General features: G+C 42.9%; 1 protein-coding gene across 1 annotated transcript in view; it reads left to right on the top strand.

Moving 5' to 3' along the window:
* The window catches only part of scg3 (secretogranin III), a 39,014-nt gene that overhangs the window by 6,244 nt on the left and 8,528 nt on the right, over window positions 1-24,242 (top strand). Inside the window, exons 5-8 of the mRNA XM_070859320.1 lie at window positions 1,242-1,422; window positions 6,194-6,310; window positions 21,803-21,886; window positions 22,017-22,130. Coding sequence (XP_070715421.1) covers window positions 1,242-1,422; window positions 6,194-6,310; window positions 21,803-21,886; window positions 22,017-22,130 — 496 coding nt within the window. The remainder of the gene's footprint in view (window positions 1-1,241; window positions 1,423-6,193; window positions 6,311-21,802; window positions 21,887-22,016; window positions 22,131-24,242) is intronic.

Below are 24,242 nucleotides of genomic sequence, written 5' to 3'. Positions count from 1 at the left end.
CCAATATTTATCTCTGAATCAACATAATAAAAAAAACAGATTAACTGGTCATTATCACATTGCTGTTTGTGGGAGCTTGCTTGTGTGCAAATTGGCTGCCGCGTTTCCCACATTACAACAGTGACTACACTCAAAAAAAATACTTAATTGGTTTTAAAGTGCTTTGAGACATCCGGTAGTCATGAAAGGTTTTATATAAATCCAAGTCTTTTCTTTCTCTAACCAGCTGATTTCAGGTGGGAGGGATTTCAGAACAGGTCCACTTGCTGTCCTCCTAGATGGGAATGGTCCTCAATGTAGGACAGAATACTTCCAACAAAACAAAATACACATGCGATGCCCTAGTTTTTAAAAAAAAAAGATATTAAAAATTATATTAAGACCTGCATTCATATGCACCTTATCATGTTGTTGACACCACTCAAAGCACTCCAGACATTGAATTCCTTTTTGGAGTGCAGTGACTATTATGTAGGGAGATTATGTACAGGAGTTATACTACCCTGTATAATGTTTTAAAGAAAAGAAATAACTGAAAATATACTTCAGAGATGCTCTACTTTTTCTCCTGCTTCTTAAGCCAGACTCCATTTTGTGACAGAGGGAATGAGCCAGGTTATTTTTCCCAGGATTTTGCCAATTCACCTTTTTAACTGCCAAAAGCTACCCAAATATGAATGACTTGAATCATCCTTCCAGTATTCATCTCCTCCAAATAGAGAGGTGCATCGCTGCTTTTCCATGATGGCCTGGTTAGGTTTGCATAAAGAACTCTCCTCAATTTTGAAATGCTGACATGAACCCATATAATACCACTCCATCATACTCTGTGTAATCAATTACCTTAAGATCTCCATAAATACCACCCTGAAATGCTGTCATAGGTGTTAATTTAGGGGGAACAGTTGCTTCCTCAATATTTTTTGTATGTAATGCAAACCTATTCTCAAACGGCTGCCTCTCAGACAGGCACTTGGCTAGAACGTGTTGGTTAGTGGTCAGCCTCTCTATTTTTGCAGTAAATTTACTATTAGAGATTCATAAAAATTCTACCTATCATGATCTTTAAAGTTCCAATTGTTGTAGTATCCATAGCCTTTTCGGGTAGAGAGTTCCAAATTTCTACCACCCTCTGTATGGAAAAAGTGCTTCCTGATTTCGCTCCTGAATGGCCCAAGCTTTAATGAACAGATATTTATAAGAATATGTATGCCTTTTTTTACGTCCTCACCATTTCACAGAAAATAAAAAAACCTAAGAAGAACGAAGACGACCTTGTGAAGGAGGATGATGGTTCTCTGGACAACAGCTGGGTCGCAACCAATGACATGAATCAAAGAAGCAGTCCGCCCGCTGCCGACGATCTGGATGATCTTCAATATTTTCCAAACTTCTACAACCTGCTGAAGAGTTTGAACACAGGTAATTGAGATACGTGGTAGAAATAACGGCGAGGCTAGCAGCGCTCACGTTTATTAAGGTATAACTCGGACAGCAACTTCCAGTGATTGCACATGCACAGTTAAATGTGTAAATCAGGAAGTTGCTGTTTGAGATGCCCCGCTGCTCGAAAAGCTGCGTAACAATGGTACCTCGCTGAGAGACTCACCATTGAAATACATGGAACGGCATTAAGTTGTTGCACTTTTCAGATACATACACGCTAAAGTCACCAGGAAAATTTAAGGCTTGTACATTCCAGTGTAAGTACATTTTTAACGGCGTGCTAGTCTTAATTACTGCCAAACAACCTCTCTGGCACTGAAAATTGACTTTCACATGTGCAGAGTCTCATTCCTTCAGATTTTAGTTAATGTTGGAGACTTTAAATTTATGTAAATTTTTTAAAACTTTTTCTTTCTGTCTCTTTTATCTCTCTCTTAATTCAATCTTTCTTTCCACTTTCCCCTGACAGTGTCAGCTGTGCCTCAGTGAGTAGCACTCTCGCCTCTGAGTCAGAAGGCTATGGGTTCAAATTCCACTCCAGTCACAAAAAAAAAATCTAGGCTGACACTCCAGTGCAGTGCTGAGGGATTACTGCACTGTCGGAGGTGCTGTCTTTCAGATGAGACATTAAACTGAGGCCCCATCTACTCTCTCAAGTGGATGTAAAAGATCCCATGGCACTATTTCGAAGAAGAGCAGGGGAGTTATCCCCAGTGCCGTGGGCCAATATTTATCCTCAATCAACAGAACAAAAAAAACAGATGATTTGGTCATTATCACATTGATGTTTGTGGGAGTTGCTGTGCGCAAATTGCCATGTTTCCTACGTTACAACAGTGACTACACTCCAAAAGTACTTCATTGGCTGTAAAGCGCTTTGAGATGTCCGGTGGTCGTGAAAGGCGCTATATAAATCTAAGTCTTTTTTATTTTGCTTTCTGTAACTGATTTGACATTGAATTAAATATTCTAACTTACACTTCCCAGTTCAGACTCTGCGCTGCTCATTAACAATTCCTCAAACTGATTGGTTAATGGAGATGCACAGTTGCTTGCCCTGTTCCCACAGGTCCCAGATCCCCTGAGGAGCGTGCTACACTTTTTTGATTGTTCACTGACAGGAACTTCCAATGCAAAAGCCCATAGAAAATCTATGGGTAAGTGGAACAAATGGCTGCCGCCATTCTTTCGCTACTGGCCACAAAATCCAGCCCATTAGTTTAATATCAGGAATGAAATCATTTCTTTGATTAATAATGCAGTATGATATTAATGTCAGATTGTTGCACAGCCACTCATGAGAGCTAGGTTGACATAAGTGGCAGTGATAGTCAGCCTGGATGAGGTGAATACCTTCTTCTTAGGTGGTCCCTCATATCGAGGATGACTTGCTTCCACACCAAAACGGGATGAGTTCACAGATGTTTCAATGAAGGACCTGACATTCCAGGTTCCGAACTACATGTTAAAGGGTGGAAGATGCCTGTATGTGTATTTTTTTTTAACGTGTGGTGGCCGTTGCACACTAGTCACCACACAGGCTTGACAGAGTTAGGTCTTGGTCCAGTGGCAAGAATTAACCAAGACGACTGGAGACCAGCTCTGCTGCACGGAGCTGGCACGCACACATATCGCAGTAAGGATGAAGTGAATACAGGTAGTAGATGTTATGCATTTAATGCAGGAATTTACGAGTCTATCCCTTTGCAGCAATGAAGCCCTAACAGCCATCTGTATGGTTACATGAAAATGGCTAGACTACATAGGATTACATCGGATATACAGCACAGAAACAGGCCATTCGGCCCAACCAGTCCATGCCGGCGTTTATGCTCCACTCAAGCCTCCTTCCGTCTTTCCTCATCTAAATCTATCAGCATACCCTCTCTTCCCTTCTCCCTCATATGCTTATCCAGCCTCCCCTTAAATACTTCACACTATGAATGAATTTTAGTAGCAAAACATTTTCAAGTAATATATTGTTTTCTGAACCAATATTTTAATGTTCTGCATCATAATGTTATTTATAGGCACTAGTCCTTAGTTATTTAATCATTGGAAAATAATATGAAGACTAAGGGCCCAAGTTTCCACATGATTTGCGCCTGATTTTTAGGAGCAACTGGTGGAGAACGGACTATCTTAGAATTCGCAATTATCCACATTTTTTTTTCTGCAGTTCTAGTCAGGTAGAACAGTTCTACTTTGAAACAGAATTTTTTCTTCAAAAGGGGGCGTGTCCGGCCACTGAAGCCTGATTTGAAAGTTTCCACAGTGAAAATGTACTCCAAACTAAAGTAGAATGGAGCAAGTGAAGATTTTTGTAGAACTGAAAAAACCTGTTCTACACATTAAAAAATCAGGCGCAGGTTACAAATCAGGCGTCCAGAACGAGGTGGGGGGGGAAGGGAACTCATTAAATTCTACAATCAATCCTTATTTATACTTATACAAATATTATACAAATAAATCCAACCTGAATAAACATTTATAAGCAAAGAAAAGATTAAATAAACCATCTTCCTACCTGTGTGAAAGTGCTTCAGCCAGGAAGAATGGTGCAGCAAGCCTCACAAAACGAGGGAGCTGACCGAACGCGGGGGGGGGAAGGAGGGAGGGAGCCGACCGAACGCGGGCGGGGGGGAGGGAGGGAGCCGACCGAACGCGGGGGGGAGGAGGGAGGGAGCCGACCGAACGCGGGCGGGGGGGAGGGAGGGAGCCGACCGAACGCGGGGGGGGGGAGGAGGGAGGGAGCCGACCGAACGCGGGCGGGGGGGAGGGAGGGAGCCGACCGAACGCGGGGGGGGGGAGGAGGGAGCCGACCGAACGCGGGCGGGGGGAAGGGAGGGAGCCGACCGAACGCGGGGGGGGGGAGGAGGGAGGGAGCCGACCGAACGCGGGGGGGGGGAGGGAGGGAGCCGACCGAACGCGGGGGGGGGGAGGAGGGAGCCGACCGAACGCGGGCGGGGGGAAGGGAGGGAGCCGACTGAATGCGGGCGGGGGGGGGAGGAGGGAGCCGACCGAACGCGGGCGGGGGGAAGGGAGGGAGCCGACTGAATGCGGGCGGGGGGGGGAGGAGGGAGCCGACCGAATGCGGGCGGGGGGGGGAGGAGGGAGCCGACCGAACGCGGGCGGGGGGGGGAGGAGGGAGCCGACTGAATGCGGGCGGGGGGGGGAGGAGGGAGCCGACCGAACGCGGGCGGGGGGGGGGGGGGGGAGGGAGCCGACCGAACGCGGGGGGGGGAAGGGAGGGAGCCGACCGAATGCGGGCGGGGGGGAGGGAGGGAGCCGACCGAACGCGGGGGGGGGAAGGGAGGGAGCCGACCGAACGCGGGGGGGGGGGAGGAGGGAGGGAGCCGACCGAACGCGGGGGGGGGGAGGAGGGAGCCGACCGAACGCGGGCGGGGGGGGGAGGAGGGAGCCGACTGAATGCGGGCGGGGGGGGGAGGAGGGAGCCGACCGAACGCGGGCGGGGGGGGGGGGGAGGGAGCCGACCGAACGCGGGGGGGGGAAGGGAGGGAGCCGACCGAATGCGGGCGGGGGGGAGGGAGGGAGCCGACCGAACGCGGGCGGGAGGGGGAGGGAGCCGACCGAACGCGGGCGGGAGGGGGAGGAGGGAGCCGACCGAACGCGGGCGGGAGGGGGAGGAGGGAGCCGACCGAACGCGGGCGGGGGGGGGGGGAGGGAGCCGACCGAACGCGGGCGGGAGGGGGAGGAGGGAGCCGACCGAACGCGAGGGGGGGGAAGGGACGGAGCGGACCGAACGCGGGCGGGGGGGAGGGAGGGAGCCGACCGAACGCGGGCGGGAGGGGGAGGAGGGAGCCGACTGCGACTGAACGCGGGCAGGAGGGGGAGGAGGGAGCCGACCGAACGCGGGCGGGAGGGGGAGGAGGGAGCCGACCGAACGCGGGCGGGGGGGGGGGAGGAGGAGGGAGCCGACTGAATGCGGGCGGGAGGGGGAGGAGGGAGCCGACCGAACGCGGGCGGGGGGGAGGGAGGGAGCCGACCGAACGCGGGCGGGGGGGAGGGAGGGAGCCGACCGAACGCGGGGGGGGGAAGGGAATGGAGCCGTTCCAGACGGCTGGCGGGAAAGAGAGATGGCTGCAGGAAGCCTCAGAAATTGAGGAGCCATTTCCCGACGGCAAAAGGGGGAGGTCGTCGGGAAACGGCTGCCTCAAATGTCTGAGACTTCCTGAACCTTCTCACTGCTACAAGAAGCCTCTGTGCTGATGGCAATGTACTTTTATTAAAAAATGTTCAAAAACTAAACAGCTACAAAGAACTACAAAAATGGCCGAGTGCCAATGTTTTTTTCACACTGAGCATGCGCGAACGCTCCAACGCGCATGTGCAGCGTTGCCGGCAGGAAAAAACTAATTTAAATAGTACCCGCCCCCTCCCACTTACAAAATCGGCGCGAGTGTAGGCTCCCTGGGTGCCGCGCCAAGCAGACAAGGAGTTGCAAAGCGCTCCAGAATCGCTCGTTTTTTTTCCGGCGCCGTTTTAGGCGCGAAAAACAGGCGCCCAGCTCGGAGGGGCGCCCGTTTTTTATCATGTGGAAACTTGGGCCCTAAGTGTCAAGAATAATTCAATCACTTCAACCAGACCTTCTCTTTGCTGCTCAAAATATTGAGATGCATATTTTAAACCTACTTCATTATTCCTCTAGATTTGCTGAAAACAGTTTAAACCTGTATGTTGCACACACATTTTATACAGCACATCTAATTATCTTTCATTAACACAGAGCAAGATGCAAAGGAAAAAGAAACGTTAATAACCATAATGAAGACACTAATTGATTTTGTGAAGATGATGGTGAAATATGGAACAATAACACCCGAAGAAGGTGTTTCATACTTGGGTGAGAATACATTTAAATAATACATAGATTGCATTACTTCTACGTGGGTCTAATGATCAAATATGCAATGGAACATTACCTGTAAGTGCGACAGGAATACGATCTCTGCAGACTATGCAACCAGCAATGGATAAAGAATTTAATGCAACATTAGGTCTGTTGGGTTCTTGTTCAGCTACTTTTGAAGGTCAGGTAGAATTTTCAGAGAGTTGCCGCTTAAAGATTTTGTACTTCTTCGAGGAGACTAAATAGACTTGAGAAAGTTCACGACTATATTAATCGTGTACAGTCCATTCAAAGGAGTGGACTCAATGAGCTGAATGGTGCTTTCTCACTTCATATCTATGTTCCTAAATTTGAACTGTGGAGTTTACAGCTACCTAGTGTTTTGATAAGCAGTGCTACAAATCCATTGCAGTGGAATGGTGTTAAAATGCTAAATTTAGAAAGCTGCATGTAATTTCTCCAAATAATCTCAATCGTACATGGATGTACTCTTTGTTATATCAGTATTCTAGAAGTATATCTTAAAATAATGCAAGCAGAGAGATCAATTATATTTCTAAATTATATTATATAGTCTAAAAGTACAATTAAGGGCAGAGGTTAGGAAGTAAATCTGCATACAAAGAGTGATCAATACTTGCAATGATTGACAAAAGTAGGATAGTGGAGGACAAAACCTTAGATTCACTCAAGATACAATTAGATAATATGATGAGGAGGTATATAAGTTTTTAAAATTCTAGATAAATGATATAAGATAGATAGAATGGCCACCATCATCTGTGCTTAGTTTATCATCCTAAATCTCGTAAATAACCAGTTATAATCAGAATTTTATTCTTTTACGTGATGTTTTAAGTTTATAAAGTAAACAGTACAAAGGGAGATCTTATTGAAACTGTAAAGGAGAAGACAAAGTAAATCAGAAAGTAGGATATAGACAACACCAAACTTAGGTGCCTGGAGATTGTAGAAGGAAGGAAATACTAAGGGAGGCAAGGAGACAGTTGTGAAGGAAAATACTGCGGATGCTGGAAATCTTAAATAAAAACAGAAAATGCTGGAAATATCTGCTATTTCCAGCATTTTCTGATTTTAGACAGATTTAGAGGTATTCAGAGAGATTTGGGTGTCCTTGTGCAAGAAACGCAGTTATGAAAGAGAAATTGTGTTTGACAAATTTATTAGAGTTTTTTGAGGATGCAACTAGCAGGGTAGATAAAGGAGAACCAGTGGATGTAGTATATTTGGATTTCCAAAAGGCATTTGATAAGGTTATTACACAAGATAAGAGCTCATTGGAATGGAGGTCATGTATTAGCATGGATAGAAGTTTGGTTAACAGACAGAAAACAGAGAGTAGGGATAAACAAGTCTTTTTCAGGTTAGCAGGCTGTAACTAGTGGGGTGCCGCAAGGATCAGTGCTGGGGCCTCAGCTATTTACAATCAATATTAATGAACTAGATGAAGGGACTGAGTGTAATGTATCCAAGTTTGCTGATGATACAAAGCTAGGTGGGACAGTAAGCTACAAGAAGAACACAAAGCACCTGCAAAGGGATATAGTTAGACTAAGTGAGTGGGCAGTAAGGTGGAAGATGGAGTATAATACAGGGAAATGTGAGGTTATTCACTTTGGTAGGAAGAAAAGAAAAACAATATTTTTTAAATGGTGAGAAACTTTTAAATGTTGGTGTTGAGAGAAATTTGGGTGTCCTTGTGCAAGAAACACAGAAAGCTAGCATGCAGGTTCAACAAGCAATAAGGAAGGCAAATGGCATGTTGTCCTTTATTGCAAGGGGGTTGGAATATAAAATAAGGAAGTCTTGCTACAATTGTACAAGGCCTTGGTGAGACCACACCTGGAGTACTGTGCACAGTTTTGGTCTCCTTATCTAAGGAAGGAGATACTTACCTTGGAGGTGGTGCAACAGAGGTTCACTAGACTGATTCCTGGGATGAGAGGGCTGTCTTATGATGAGTTTAGAAGAATGAGAGGTGATCTCATTGAAAGATACACAATTCTGAAGGGGATTAACAGGATAGATGCTGAGAGGTTGTTTCCCCTGGCTCGAGTGTCTAGAACTAGAGGGCACATTCTCAGGATAAGGGTAGGCCATTTAAGACAGAGATGAGGAGGAATTTCTTCACTCAGAGGGTTGTGAATCTTTGACATTATCTTCCCCAGAGGGCTGTGGATGCTGAATCTCTGAATATATTCAAGGCTGAGATAGATAGATTTTTGGAGTCTTTGGAAATCAAGGGCTATGGAGATTGGGCGGAAAAGTGGAGTTGAGGTCAATGATCAGCCATGATCTTATTGAATGGTGCAACAGGGCCATATGGCCTACTCTTGTTCTGATTTCTTATGTTCTTATGCTGAAGTCCTGGTAAAGAATGAGTTAGTGTAACAAACAAGGTAGTAAGTTTTCATTTCAACGCAGTGAGGAGGAAGAATGTGTGAGTCTGTATATTTGCAGCTATAGAAGCAGCAATGAAGGCTAAGTTCTCAGGAGCATTTAACCATAGCAAAACTGATGGAGAGAAAAATAAAAGGGTTGTGATGAAGGGAAATAGATTGGGGGCTAAAGGTGAGAGAGGGATTGACTATCAGTTAATAAAAAAAAAATTCTATCGTGTCTGCGACTGCGAGAGAAGTGTCAGATGAGCTTCCCCAGATGGAAGACTAGAATTCAAGTCTTCAGCAGACATGGACTTCAGAGAGAGTTAAGAGTTGTTGAGAAAAAAATAAATGGTTGGCATGAAAGCTTCTTGGATGTACCTCTGGCAATGGAGAAGAACTGGGAGCTGAGGTCAGAGGAGACAGTGAAGTCAAGTATGTTTGACATACAAAAGACTGAAGGTGGAGACGTCAAAGGTAAAAGTCAGTAGCCGTTGGGTAGATTTGTAAGAGGCACGATTAAAGCATTTCTTAAAAATTGGAAGAAATATGCTTTTTCATAACCCATCAAAGAACAAAGAAAAAATCAAATTGTAGTGATTCAGGACTAGAGGGTGTGCAGACTGAAGGCGTGTTTCTGAAGGATTGTGATGAATGTAGAGTGAAATTGTTTGTGAAAAAAGAGGATAGAGTTGGATGATTAGCTGCCGAGGCCATTGATATGAAAAAGGAACAAAACAGGAGTGAGGACAGAGCCCCGGGTATGAAGGAAGGTCAGAGAATGAGCCATTAAATACAGCACAGATGGAGCAATTTGAAAGGAAATTAGATAGAAATGAACATAAGTTTGGTTTAGTAGTGCGTGTCAGGTGCTATCAAAGGTTTTAGAAATGTACAGGACAATGATAGATGCTTCACCAAAGTGATCATGAACAGAGTTCCAAAGGAGTGTAATATAAATAAGAGCACCAGTGGAAGATTTTAATTAAAAGCCCAAGATTAGACCAAAAGTTTCAGTGTGAGATAATTTCAGAATTAACAGTGGCTTCTATAATCCTGGGAAAGTATTGGCACACGTACAAGATCCCGAATATTAGTTTGAAGAACTATACCACGCTTGGTAAATTTTCAGTTTTCCATTATAATGAAGTTTAACTTTCAAAATAAAGTATTCAACATTCTAGTGTGGCTACATTCGCTTTTGTAAGTTTTTGGAATGATTTGATTTCAAGCCCAGTGATGTGAAATAGACTTTCAGAGAAGAATGCAAAAGCAAAATACCACAGATGCTGGAAATCTGAAATAGAAACAGAAAATGCTGGAAATACTCAGCGGGTCAGGCAGCATCTGTGGAAAGAGAAACAGAGTTAATATTTCAGGTCGATGAATTTTCTGACGCGTATTTCCAGCATTTTCTGCTTTTATTTCAGAGAAGAATGAACATTTGTGATCAATTGACACCATTAAAAGAGAACTGTATCTGCATATGTTTTATGAAAGGGAAATCATGTTTGACAAATTTGCTGGAATTCTTTGAGGAGGTAACGAACATGGTGGATAAAGGGGAGCCTGTGGATGTGGTGTATTTGGATTTCCAGAAGGCATTCGATAAGCTGCCACATAAAAGGTTATTGCACAAGATAAAAGTTCACAGGGTTGGGGGTAATATATTAGCATGGATAGAGGATTGGCTAACTAACAGAAAACAGAGAGTCGGGATAAATGGGTCATTTTCTGGTTGGCAAACAGTGATTAGTGGGGTGCCGCAGGGATCGATGCTAGGTCCTCAACTAGTTACAATCTGTATTAATGACTAAGATGAAGGGACCGAGTGTAATGTAACCAAGTTTGCTGATGATACAAAGATAGGTGTGAAAGCAAATTGTGAGGAGGACACAAGAAATCTGCAATGGGATATAGACAGGCTAAGTGAGTGGGCAAAAATGTGGCAGATGGAGTATAATGTGGGAAAATGTGAGGTTATCCACTTCAGCAGAAATAATAGAAAAGCAAATTATAATTTAAATGGAGAAAAATTGCAAAGTGCTGCAGTACAGAGGGACCTGGGGGTCCTTGTGCATGAAACACAAAAAGTTAGTATACAGCTACTGCAAGTAATCAGGAAGGCAAATGGAATGTTGGCCTTTATTGTCATAAGGGGGATGGTGTTTCAAAGCAGAGAAATCCTGCTACAACTGTACAGGGTATTGGTGAGATCACACCAAAATACTGCGTACAGCTTTGGTCTCCATATTTGAGATAGGATATACTTGCATTGGAGGCTGTTCAGAGAAGGTTCACTAGGTTGATTCCAGAGATGAGGGGGTTGAGTTATGAAGATAGATTGAGTAGGTTGGACCTATACACATTGGAGTTCAAAAGAATGAAAGGTGAAACAGATAAGATAATGAGGGGGCTCGACAAGGTGGATGCAGAGAGGATATTTCCACTCATCGGGGAAACTAAAACTAGGAGATATAGTCTCAGAATAAGGGGCTGCCCATTTAACACTGAGATGAGGAGGAATTTCTTCTCTCAGAGGGTTGTAAATCTATGGAATTCTCTGCCCCAGAGAGCTGTGGAGGCTGGGTCATTGAATATATTTAAGGCGGAGATAGACAGATTTTTGAGTGATAGGGAATAAAGGGTTATGGGGAGCGGGCGGGGAAGTGGAGTTGAGTCCATGATCAGATCAGCCATGATCTTATTAAATGGCAGAACATGCTCAAGGAGCCAGGTGGCCTACTCCTGCTCCTATTTCTTATGTTCTTGTATGTCAAGAAGAGGAATTGAAGGTTGCGGGGATGTTAATAGCACGGTTTGTTACTTTTCACCGAGATGTAGGGGAAGGAAATTAGTGCTTTTAAAAGCAAAAATCATCAGGCTTTGGTGTTTGGAGGTAATCCATGATAGAGTAATTGTGCACGGACTCTGGATGGAGCAAGTTTGATGGGCTGAATGACTTGCTTGTTTTTGAATTTATGTTCTTAAGCAATATGATGATGATGCAAAATAGCTCAAGGGTATTTGACGCCTCAGAAATCTATTTATACCTTGTATCTTATTAGGTACAAGCACCTCCATCACTATAACACTCTATTTAGGATCTAGTGCATAATATGACCAAAGTCACTTTGTGAATCGCTTACAGCAAAAGCTATTGATTTCCACATCTTCCCTTATCTCTACTATCTATATGCCTTCGGTTGTAACTATTTTCTAACCGTTTGACGACCATATTATATAATCACACTTTTCAGAGGGAAGAAAAATAATGTTTGAAAAAAATTCACCTTAGACATTGAAAGATTGGCAGGTTGAGTTCCTCAATTGCCATTTAGTCTGTCTGCAGTTTTGCCTCCTGTCAGTCACCAGCTCAAAAATGCAGGCTTAGGACTAGAAAACAAGCCCTTAAAATGTTTTTCAATCTAATTCAAAGTCATTTGGAAATATCATTGCATACCTCTGGTCAGTGTGATTACAGTGATAAGGCACTGCACAGCGAGAAATCAACTGCAATATTACAGTGTATGGCACATACAGGTGGTGGGGATGGCCAGGAATCCTCTTCACACTTTTTGCATGGCTGCAATTTTTTTCATGGAAAGTGAAAGGGTCATAGTTGACCATGAAAGAGATAAGTGAGAGCTTAGTGCATCATAAAGCGGATTATTATATCAAACATGGAGAACATACAGAAGCTATGATTTCTTCACCATTAACTTCAATAAGCATATCACTTTGAAAATCACCTTCACAACCGAAAGGGCACACAGCAACATTATGATGCCATTGATAAATATAGAGCATGCACATATTACTGGAAAACGTATCAAGTTCACATTAAATATTAATTTTATTGATGCAAAAGCTTTGCAGTTGAACCTTTAAAGTGAAGCATTTTAAAAGAGCTGCCTTTCTCGAGCATTACAATATAGTGTGTTTTAATCTATATAGTACCATTTTTTCATTTACAGTACTGTACACCATTTTTAGACTGATTTATAAAATCATAGAAGAGTACAGCACAGAAGGAGGCCATTCGGCCCATCGAGTCTGCACCGGCTCTTTCGAAGAGCGATCCAGTTAGCCCCACCCCCCGCTCTTTCCCCATATCCCTGCAATCTTTTCTCCTTCAAGCATTTATCCAATTCCCTTTTGAAGGCTACTATTGAATCCTCATGTCGCCTCTGGTTCTTTTGCCAATCACCTTAAATCTGTGCCCTCTCATTATCAACCCGCCAACCATTAGAAACAGATTCTCTTAATTTACTCTATCTAAATCCTTCACAATTTTAAACACTTCAATTAAATCTCCTCTTAGCCTTCTCTGCTCCAAGGAGAACAATGAAAGCAGAAATGCAAACATTATAAAAATCTTAAATATTAGTCCAGTGTCTGTTTCCATTTTAGTATTTGTTATTTTAGTCTATATTTAAATAAGGAGATTGCAATCAACATGGACATCCCCATACATACAGCCTGAGCTTCCCAACTGTAAGCTTGGCTCAGTTGGTAGGACTACCATTACTGAGCTGGAAGTTTGTGGATTTGTGGTTAAAGCCAGGAGCTGATACACCAATGCAGTACTGAGGCAAGGCTGCTTTGCTGGAGGTGCCTTCCTTCAGATAATGTTTTCAACTGAAGTCCCATATGTCTGTTCTGTTGGACATTAAATATCCTACGGGACTTCTTGAAGAGCAGCAAGTCCTGGCCAACATTCCTTCTTCAACCAGTGCTAACAAAAGTGAGATTAACTGTCATTTTATTCATCTCATTAATGTTTGTAGGATCTTGCTATGCACAAAATGACTGCCATGTTTGTCTACACAACAACATTCAATGTACTTCGAAGTTATTGACTGATTCTTTGAGGAGGTGGATGGGAATACTGCAATGGATGCGATGTAAATAGATTTTCAGAACGCCATTAATAAGGTACCAATAAGAGGACTATTAGAGGAGATTAAGGAGTATGGAATTAGAGGAAGTGTAACAAATTGAATTAAAAACTGGTTAGAAGGGAGGAAGCAAGAGTAGGAGTTAAGGGCAGTTTCTCATAGTGGTTGGAAGTAGGTGGCGGTGTCCCACAAAGTTCTGTTCTGGGACTGCTTCTGCTCACTTTGTACATCAAGTATTTGGATATAGAGGTAGAGGGAGTGGCATCTAAATTTGGGATGGAACAGAGTAGATAGAAGCAGCCTACTCCGGTAATTAAGGGGTCTAGAAAGGGGGCACAAGAGATATAAAGTTAAATGAAAGAGATTTTTTTACTCAGATGCTTGTGAAAATTTGGAATTCTCTACCCGAGGGCTGTGGAAGCTCAGTCATTGAGCATATTTAAGGCTGAGGTCGCTAGATTTTTGGATATTAAGGGATTCAAGGGTTATGGGAATAGTGCAGGAAAGTGGAATTGAGGTCAAAGATCAGCCATGATCTCATTGAATGGCGGAGCAGCCACGAGGGGCCAAATGCCCTTCTCCTGCTCCTATTTCTTCTGTTCTTATGGAGCAGAAGAAACCTTTATTCAACCTAGGGTTGTGAGGCTGTGGAATGCATTACTGGAGTTAATAATTGAAGCAGATACCATGTCAACATTTAAGAATAGATTAGGTGCTTGTAGGATAGGAGAACAAAGTGATATTGGAACAGAGTGGACACATGCTTGTGTGAAGGACAAACACAGGCTGTTTGGGCCAAAGGGGCACTTTCTGTATGGTAATTCTATATAGGTGTAGTGCTTTGAGAAAGTTCTGGGTAATATAATAAGGCCATTGACCCAGAAATCCCGGTCGGCTGCTTCCCGTGGGCGATCGGGTAAAAACTTTTAAAAGAGGCGCACTTACCTGAAGCTGCTGCTCCCACGCGAGTTCCCGGTTCTGAGGCCTCCACTGACCGCGCGTAGCAGCACGATCACGTCAGGACATGCACAGGGCTGGAGCTGCAGTCACATGGCTCTGGGCAGCCAATCAGGTAAAGGATGTTCTCATTGATAATTATGAGAACTCGATAAATTGGATGAGAAACCCTTCCCCAAGCACACAAAACACTAATAAAAAAATAGAAAAAATACACCATATATTTTTATTAATTTAAATTAAAGTTATTTATGTATTATAAAAAAAATGTTTTTTCCAATTTTTAAAAACGTTTTTTTAATTATGGTTTAAAATAAACTTCATAGTGGGGAGTGTTTTTAACAATAACAAGTGTTTTTATAATTTTATTTTAAAATGTTTTTTGTGTATTTTAAAACTCTTATGCCTGTAAAAGTAAGCTCTGCTCCTGCTTTTATCAAGCGCAAGAGTTTTCAGGACATTTGCTGGGCAAGATATGGGTAAATACCGCAATCTTGCCCTTGCAAATGTCCTGGCTGCCGAGATACGGAAGATCTGTCAAACTCCAAGCTTGACACATCAGAAAAGCCAGTTTTCAGCACATGCGCATTGTGCACTGAAAATCGGCTTTTGCGATGCCTTCCCGGGTCCATACACACTTCGTACTCTCTCTTTAAATATGTGGCTTGAGCAGTGGTGCAAGAGGGAGGGATTCAAATTCCTGGGACATTGGAACCAGTTCTGGGGGAAGTGGGACCTGTACAAAAGGGACGGTCTGCACTTGGGCAGGACTGGAACAGATGTCCTAGGGGTAACATTTGCTAATGCAGTTCGGGAGTGTTTAAACTAATATGGCAGGGGGATGGGAACCTATGCAGCGAGATAGGGCGAAGTAATATGGAGTCAGAAACAGATGGTAGAAAGGTAAAAAGCAATAGTGGAAGGCCGAGTAAACAAAGGCAAGAAACAAAAAGGGCCACACTACATCATAATTCTAAAAGGACAAAGGGTGTTAAAAAAACAAGCCTGAAGGCTTTGTGTCTTAATGCAAGAGTATCCGTAATAAGGTGGATGAATTAAGGTGGATGAATTCTAAGGATAAGGGGTAAGCCATTTAGGACCGAGATGAGGAGAAACTTCTTCACCCAGAGAGTGGTGAACCTGTGGAATTCTCTACCACAGAAAGTAGTTGAGGCCAATTCACTAAATATATTCAAAAGAGAGTTAGATGAAGTCCTTACTACTCGGGGGATCAAGGGGTATGGCGAAAAAGCAGGAAGGGGGTACTGAAGTTTCATGTTCAGCCATGAACTCATTGAATGGCGGTGCAGGCTAGAAGGGCTGAATGGCCTGCTCCTGCACCTATTTTCTATGTTTCTATGTAACTGTGCAAATAGATGTTAACGGATATGATGTGATTGAGATTACAGAGACGTGGCTCCAGGATGATCAGGGCTGGGAACTCAACATCCATGTGTATTCAATATTCAGGAAGGATAGAATAAAAGGAAAAGGAGGTGCAGTAACATTGCTGGTTAAAGAGGAGATTAATGCAATAGTTAGGAAGGACATTAGCTTGGATGATGTGGAATCTATATGGGTAGAGCTGCAGAACACCAAAGGGCAAAAAACGTTAGTGGGAGTTGTGTACAGACCTCCAAACAGTAGTAGTGATGTTGGGGATGGCATCAAACAGGAAATTAGGGGTGCATGCAATAAAGATGCAGCAGTTATCATGGGTGACTTTAATATGCATATAAATTGGGCTAACCAAACTGGAAGCAATACGGTGGAGGAAGATTTCCTGGAGTGCATAAGGGATGGTTTTCTAGACCAATATGTCGAGGAACCAACTAGGGGGAGGCCATCTTAGACTGGGTGTTGTGTAATGAGAGAGGATTAATTAGCAATCTCGTTGTGCGAGGCCCCTTGGGGAAGAGTGACCATAATATGGTGGAATTCTACATTAGGATGGAGAATGAAACAGTTATTTCAGAGACCATGGTCCAGAACTTAAAGAAGGGTAACTTTGAAGATATGAGACGTGAATTGGCTAGGATAGATTGGCGAATGATACTTAAGGGGTTGAGAGTGGATGGACAATGGCAGACATTTAGAGACTGCATGGATGAACTACAACAATTGTACATCCCTGTCTGGCGTAAAAATAAAAAAGGGAAGGTGGCTCAACCGTGGCTATCAAGGGAAATCAGGGATAGTATTAAAGCCAAGGAAGTGGTATACAAATTGGCCAGAAATAGTAGTGACCCTGGGGACTGGGAGAAATTTAGAACTCAGCAGAGGAGGACAAAGGGTTTGATTAGGGCAGGGAAAATAGAGTACGAGAGGAAGCTTGCAGGGAACATTAAGACGGACTGCAAAAGTTTCTATAGATATGTAAAGAGAAAAAGGTTAGTAAAGACAAAAGTAGGTCCCCTGCAGTCAGAATCAGGGGAAGTCATAACAGGGAACAAAGAAATGGCAGACCAATTGAACAAGTACTTTGGTTCGGTATTCACTAAGGAGGACACAAACAACCTTCTGGATATAAAAGGGGGCAGAGGGTCTAGTAAGAAGGATGAACTGAGGGAAATCTTATTAGTCAGGAAATTGTGTTGGGGAAATTGATGGGATTGAAGGCCGATAAATCCCAGGGTCTGATGGACTGCATCCCAGGGTACTTAAGGAGGTGGCCTTGGAACTAGCGGATGCATTGACAGTCATTTTCCAACATTCCATAGACTCTGGATCAGTTCCTATGGAGTGGAGGGTAGCCAATGTAACCCCACTTTTTGAAAAAGGAGGGAGAGAGAAATCAGGGAATTATAGACCGGTCAGCCTGACATCAGTAGTGGGTAAAATGATGGAATCAATTATTAAGGATGTCATAGCAGCGCATTTGGAAAGAGGTGACATGATAGGTCCAAGTCAGCATGGATTTGTGAAAGGGAAATCATGCTTGACAAATCTTCTGGGATTTTTTGAGGATGTTTCCAGTAGAGTGGACAAGGGAGAACCAGTTGATGTGGTATATTTGGACTTTCAGAAGGCTTTCGACAAGGTCCCACACAAGAGATTAATGTGCAAAGTTAAAGCACATGGGATTGGGGGTAGTGTGCTGACATGGATTGAGAACTGGTTGTCAGACAGGAAGCAAAGAGTAGGAGTAAATGGGTACTTTTCAGAATGGCAGGCAGTGACTAGTGGGGTACCGCAAGGTTCTGTGCTGGGGCCCCAGCTGTTTACACCGTATATTAATGATTTAGACGAGAGGATTAAATGTAGGCCAATTCACTAAATATATTCAAAAAGGAGTTAGATGAAGTCCTTACTGCTAGGGGGATCAAGGGGTATGGTGAGAAAGCAGGAATGGGGTACTGAAGTTGAATGTTCAGCCATGAACTCATTGAATGGCGGTGCAGGCTAGAAGGGCCGAATGGCCTACTCCTGCACCTATTTTCTATGTTTCTATGTTTCTATCTCCAAATTTGTGGAAGACACTAAGTTGGGTGGCAGTGTGAGCTGCGAGGAGGATGCTATGAGGCTGCAGAGTGACTCGGATAGGTTAGGTGAGTGGGCAAATGCATGGCAGATGAAGTATAATGTGGATAAATGTGAGGTTATCCACTTTGGTGGTAAAAACAGAGAGACAGACTATTATCTGAATGGTGATAGATTAGGAAAAGGGGAGGTGCAACGAGACCTGGGTGTCATGGTACATCAGTCATTGAAGGTTGGCATGCAGGTACAGCAGGCGGTTAAGAAAGCAAATGGCATGTTGGCCTTCATAGCGAGGGAATTTGAGTACAGGGGCAGGGAGGTGTTACTACAGTTGTACAGGGGCTTGGTGAGGCCACACCTGGAGTATTGTGTACAGTTTTAGTCTCCTAACTTGAGGAAGGACATTCTTGCTATTGAGGGAGTGCAGCGAAGGTTCCCCAGACTGATTCCCGGGATGGCGGGACTGACATATCAAGAAAGACTGGATCAACTGGTCTTGTATTCACTGGAGTTCAGAAGAATGAGAGGGGATCTCATAGAAACATTTAAAATTCTGACGGGTTTAGACAGGTTAGATGCAGGAAGAATGTTCCCAATGTTGGGGAAGTCCAGAACCAGGGGTCACAGTCTAAGGATAAGGGGTAAGCCATTTAGGACCAAGATGAGGAGAAACATCTTCACCCAGAGAGTGGTGAACCTGTGGAATTCTCTACCACAGAAAGTTGTTGAGGCCAATTCACTAAATATATTCAAAAAGGAGTTAGATGTAGTCCTTACCAATAGAGGGATCAAGGGGTATGGCGAGAAAGCAGGAATGGGGTACTGAAGTTGCATGTTCAGCCATGAACTCATTGAATGGCGGTGCAGGCTCGAAGGGCAGAATGGCCTAATCCTGCACCTATTTTCTATGTTTCTATGTTTCTATGTAAATGCTCATCATGTACATGCATAACATGTGATCTCTGTGATGGGGCTTGAGTTTATTTTTAAAGTTTTTTGGGTGAATTAATTTGCCCAAAGTTATTGTCAGAGACTGGAACACTTTCCACTTCATGCACCAATTATCAGATCAAGCACTTTCAGGACAAAGAAAGGACAGTTATACGCATTAATAAATTCAACTTATATGTCCCCAGCAATGTGCCTCCGGCCCAACCTCAGACACCCACAAGCACAGCATTTTTCCATTCACCATGCCAACCAACCTGTTGCCCTTCTGAGTGAAATTGCCAATTCAATGCCAATGAGTGCATATTTGGGGTAGTTTTGCACACCCACTAGAAACTTGACTGAATTGACTGAATCTTATTTCGTAAGAAGAAGATAAGAAAATCAGGGATGAAGTCATTCATCCCATCAAAGCTCACTCACTTGTACATTAATGCTCTCGTCATGGAATCTAGTTGCGTTTTAAATAACCTCACCCCTCCTTATGCATAGTCACACATATTTAATATACCCCTGTAGCAATAAGCCATTAAAATGGAAAATAGTTGAATTTGCTTGTTGCAAGACACATAATTGTTGCAAATAACAATTCTATTTTATGTTCTAGTTATATTATTTTACTAAAAGTCATAACTCTTAATAATAAGTAGATTAGAGTTACATTCTAATATGTCAAGCTAGTAATACAGGCTGACTAAATCATATTGTAAATACCAACTGATGTTGAGTTATACTCAATACCATACATTTTCCAAAACGATTTAGAGTTTAAAAAAAATTCAAGGAAGGCTCCTGTACAAATCAAAAAGTGCTACAGTCTCCGTTCTAAATGAACATAGAAACAAGAAACATAGAAAATAGGTGCAGGAGTAGGCCATTTGGCCCTTCGAGCCTGCACCACCATTCAATAAGATCATGGCTGATCTTTCACCTCAGTACCCCTTTCCTGCTTTCTCTCTATATCCCTTTAGCCATAAGGGCCATCTAACTCCCTCTTGAATATATCCAATAAACTGGCATCAACAACTCTCTGCGGTAGGGAATTCCACAGGTTAACAACTCTCTGAGTGAAGAAGTTTCTCCTTATCTCAGTCCTAAATGGCTTACCCCTTATCCTTAGACTGTGTCCCCTGGTTCTGGACTTCCCCAATATCAGGAACATTCTTCCTGCATCTAACCTGTCCAGTCCCATCAGAATGTTATATGTTTGTATGAGATCCCCTCTCATCCTTCTAAACTCCAGTGAATAAAGGCCCAGTCAATCCAGTCTCTCCTCATATGTCAGAGCAGCCATCCTGGGAATCAGTCTGGTGAACCTTCGCTGCACTCCTTCAATAGCGACAACGTCCTTCCTCAGATTAGGAGATCAAAACTGAACACTCACCAAGGCCCTGTACAACTGCATGAAGATAAGGTTAAGCAAATTCTGGCAAAACAAAGGAAATTAATAAAGACTGAAGACAACGTCCAGTAATCTTTGGAAACCTACCTTGTAGTTAGAGAACACGAATAATATTGGTCATGACAATCAAAGCATTCCAAAAGCATGTACTCAGAGATGTTTGATATATTGAGCAAGATTCACGAATAGGACTGCAAATACCAACTGCTCATGTAAATGCTTTCTATATGGGATGCTTGTTGCTATAGGGAACTAAAGTGACAGCATAGTATGACTCTACAGGAATCGGTAGATGAAAGCCTTAGTTGCTTAGATACTGGTCGTCCATTTATGTCCAGACCGTATGTCTACATAGGATTCAGTTGATGCTGAACGACTAATGTGATTCAGCTGTTGTTAGGTACCTGAATGGTCTGCTTTCAAGCAGCGGCTTTAATTTTAATTTGTAGCAATGTCATTTATACTGGCAGTTTCTAAATGAAACAAATTTATTCCTCTCGTTAACTCCAAGATGAAAAGTGAGGTGTGAAAATGAAGCTGAGTAGCTGTCTAGCCATCCATCACTATGTATTAATCTACACCTGTGTCTACTTTGTAATAATTAGCTGCATTTACATTTGAACTACATTGTGTGTCTGTGTTACACAGAGTAAATTAGATAAGAATTCCTTTAACATAGACTAAGATACCAGAAAACTGTAGACCATCATACAGATATATACATGAGCTTATGGGATATTTTATTAGAGCCAGGATGTCTGTTTTGAGGGTGGGGGGACGAGAAAGAATGGTGAAATAGACACCACGATTTGAGATCTGCAATGTAGGAACTGTCTTTCTCTGGGGACTTGAGCATCTGTTGGGAAATCTGTAATCTGTTATCCGGAGAATCTTGTCTGTTACATAGTTAGTGCATCTGGGACTGGAGCTTCAACAGAGGAAATCTTGGACCTTTGAGTATTAATCAGGAGCCTGGAATGTCCGTCTGGATCAGCTTGGTGCATCAATCTGGAAAAACTGAGTGCTGTCAGAGTAAGACCAAGCTATTTATTTCTGAAAGCTTGGGTAAGACATCAAGGTGAAGCCAACATCAGATGAATCTTAAGGAGGAGATGTGAATGAAGACTTGACAGCTGCACAATAATTATTAAGTTGGTTGAGGATTTTACATGTGGCACAGATTTATTTTTACACGTTATACATGGGTTACAAGAACAGACTTTTTTTGTGGGGGCAGAGGGGGAAGAGAAAGGAAAAAGATTTGAAAAAGCCTGTTTTTTGACCAGAAATCAAGTCAAAACACACATCCCCACATGTAACCAGTTTACTTATGAGTGTATATTTATAGATTGTTTTGAAAGGAAGTGTGTATCAAAAATGAACTATTTCTCTGCAGAGAATTTGGATACAATGATAGCCGTGCAGACAAAGAACAAGCTTGGTAAAGTCAAGGCGTATGCCATGAATAAGGAAGCGACAGGTAAAGTTGAGATCTAATTGCACATAAAAAATGTTAAAAATAATTGAAACAATGATATTCCCTCCAAGGATTACTTTCTGTACTAATATTCACGTCTTGTATTAATATAAGGTTTCATTGCTTTCTGCAGTTAGCAATGATGATATGGACAGCACAAAGAACAATTTTGGAAAGCTGGAGAAAGAGACTGCAAGTTCTGAGGACTCCACAAAAGAGGAAGTCGAAAAAAATGAGGATTCTAAAGGTAGACAGTTCACAATTATTGCCTTTAACAAGAGCTGTCATTCTCTTCACAGCGACTGAATAAATGTAAATGATAGGCTGTTCGCATGCCTATTAAAACCCTGAACGTGGAACGATGTCACAGGAAACTGCAAGTGCGTAGTAACAGGAAAGCGGAACGCATTTTGGAATCTTGTCGTGCCACACCAAAATAGTATTCTCTATATAACAAGTCTGACAGTATAGTGCATTATGATGAAGACAATCTGGCTGGGGAAATGGGCCAAATGCTCGACTCCTAACCAAAAGGGTGTAGGTGGAAGTCCCAGAGCTGACAGAATTGTACATGTTATATGCTGTCCAGCACCTGGGTGGAAGGACAGCATATAACATGGTAGTGAGAACAAGATGGAGATAGGATTGCCTTTCCTCCCTGATCTGCCAGCATCTTGAGTAGTGCTGTGCCACATCTTTCATTTAACCAGAGCTGTAAGTCAGTGTCACTAATTTGCTGCTTGACTGGTCATTGTGCTTTGAACCATTACATTTGGTCTGTAAACTATAAATTCCAATGAAGTGTGGATCTTTTAACTCCCATATGGATACCAGACTATGGAGATTGTGCCAATTGACACCATTATATAACCAAACCTCATACTTGATATTCCTCTTAATGCATCAAAAAAAAGAAAGACTTGCATTTATATAGCGCCTTTCATGACCACCGGACGTCTCAAAGCACTTTACAGCCAATTAAGTACTTTTTGAAGTGTAGTCACTGTTGTAATGTGGGAAAAGCGGCAGCCAATTTGTGCACAGCTAGCTCCCACAAACAGCAACGTGGTAATGACCAGATAATCTGTTTTAGTGATGATGAGTGACGGATAAATATTGGCCAGGACACCGGGGAGAACTCCCCTGCTCTTCTTCGAAATAGTGTCATGGGATCTTTTACGTGCACCTGAGAGGGCAGACAGGACCTTGGTTTAACATCTCATCCGAAAGACGGCACCTCCGACATTGCAGCACTCCCTAAGCACTGCACTGGAGTGTCAGCCTAGATTTATATGTTCAAGTCCCTGGAGTGGGACTTGAACCCACAACCTTCTGACTCAAGAGAGGAGGGTGCTACCCACTGAGCCATGGCTGACACAAATGGAAAAGCTTCGAGGATGCAGACCAAATGGTGCTCAGCCATGGCAACTGGCGCTTTATGGGATGCTTTTGTGTAATCAGAGGATTTGGCCAATTCTGAATCTAAGTAGGTATCGCCTCATTGGAAAATAAACCTGAGGGTGAAAGTATTAGCAGTTGCAAAGGAGAGTACAGCAAAGGCATGTTTTCTTTTTATTCCTGGCCAATACCCTAGGCAGTGATTACTTTTGCTGATTGAAAATCCAGTGCACATGAAAGTAAATGATCAAATTCGGTCCATGATATCTGAGAGGTAAGCAAAATTGAATTGTAAACGGTAAACTGCTTCCTCTCATTGAGAATTACTTCTGTCCAGAAGACATTAAGGATATTAAATTCAAAACCTTGCTTGCAGGAAGTTGCGCACAGATACTTGAAATATAGGTCAAATCTGCCACTGTCTATCCTAGGCGATTCTAGAAGAGACAGATGAATTAAAGCATCATTCACTACTTGCTCTATTAAGAATGATTCTCAGATAGCCCTGTATGTCAGAACCTGAAACGTCAGTAAAATACAACAGATTGTCTCTCGCTTGCAAACTGTAGTCTAATGTACTCATTCTGTGCTGTATCATTCTATAGAAAAGCAAGGTATTTTTTAAATGGTGTGGAACTATTAAATATTGATGTCCAGGGGGAATTGGGTGTCCTTGCACACGAAACACAGAAAGTTAGCTTGCATGTACAGCAAGCAATTAAGAAGACAAATGGTATGTTGGCCTTTATCGCAAGGGGGTTGGAGTACAGAGTTAGGAGGTCTTTCTGTAATTAGAGCACACTTGGAGTACTGTGTACAGGTTTGGACTCCGTGCCTAAGGATATAATTGCCTTAGAGGGGATGCAACAAAGTTTCACTAGATTGATTCCTGGGATGAGAGGGTTGTCCGCTGAGGAGAGATTGAGTAGAATAGGCCCATACTCTCTGGAGTTTAGAAGAA

This window comes from Pristiophorus japonicus, chromosome 17 (assembly GCF_044704955.1).
Source record: "Pristiophorus japonicus isolate sPriJap1 chromosome 17, sPriJap1.hap1, whole genome shotgun sequence".
In the NCBI taxonomy this organism is placed as follows: Eukaryota; Metazoa; Chordata; class Chondrichthyes; family Pristiophoridae; genus Pristiophorus; species Pristiophorus japonicus.
The sequence above is the reverse complement of the archived record's forward strand: the minus strand, read 5'-3'. Positions and strand labels throughout refer to the sequence as shown.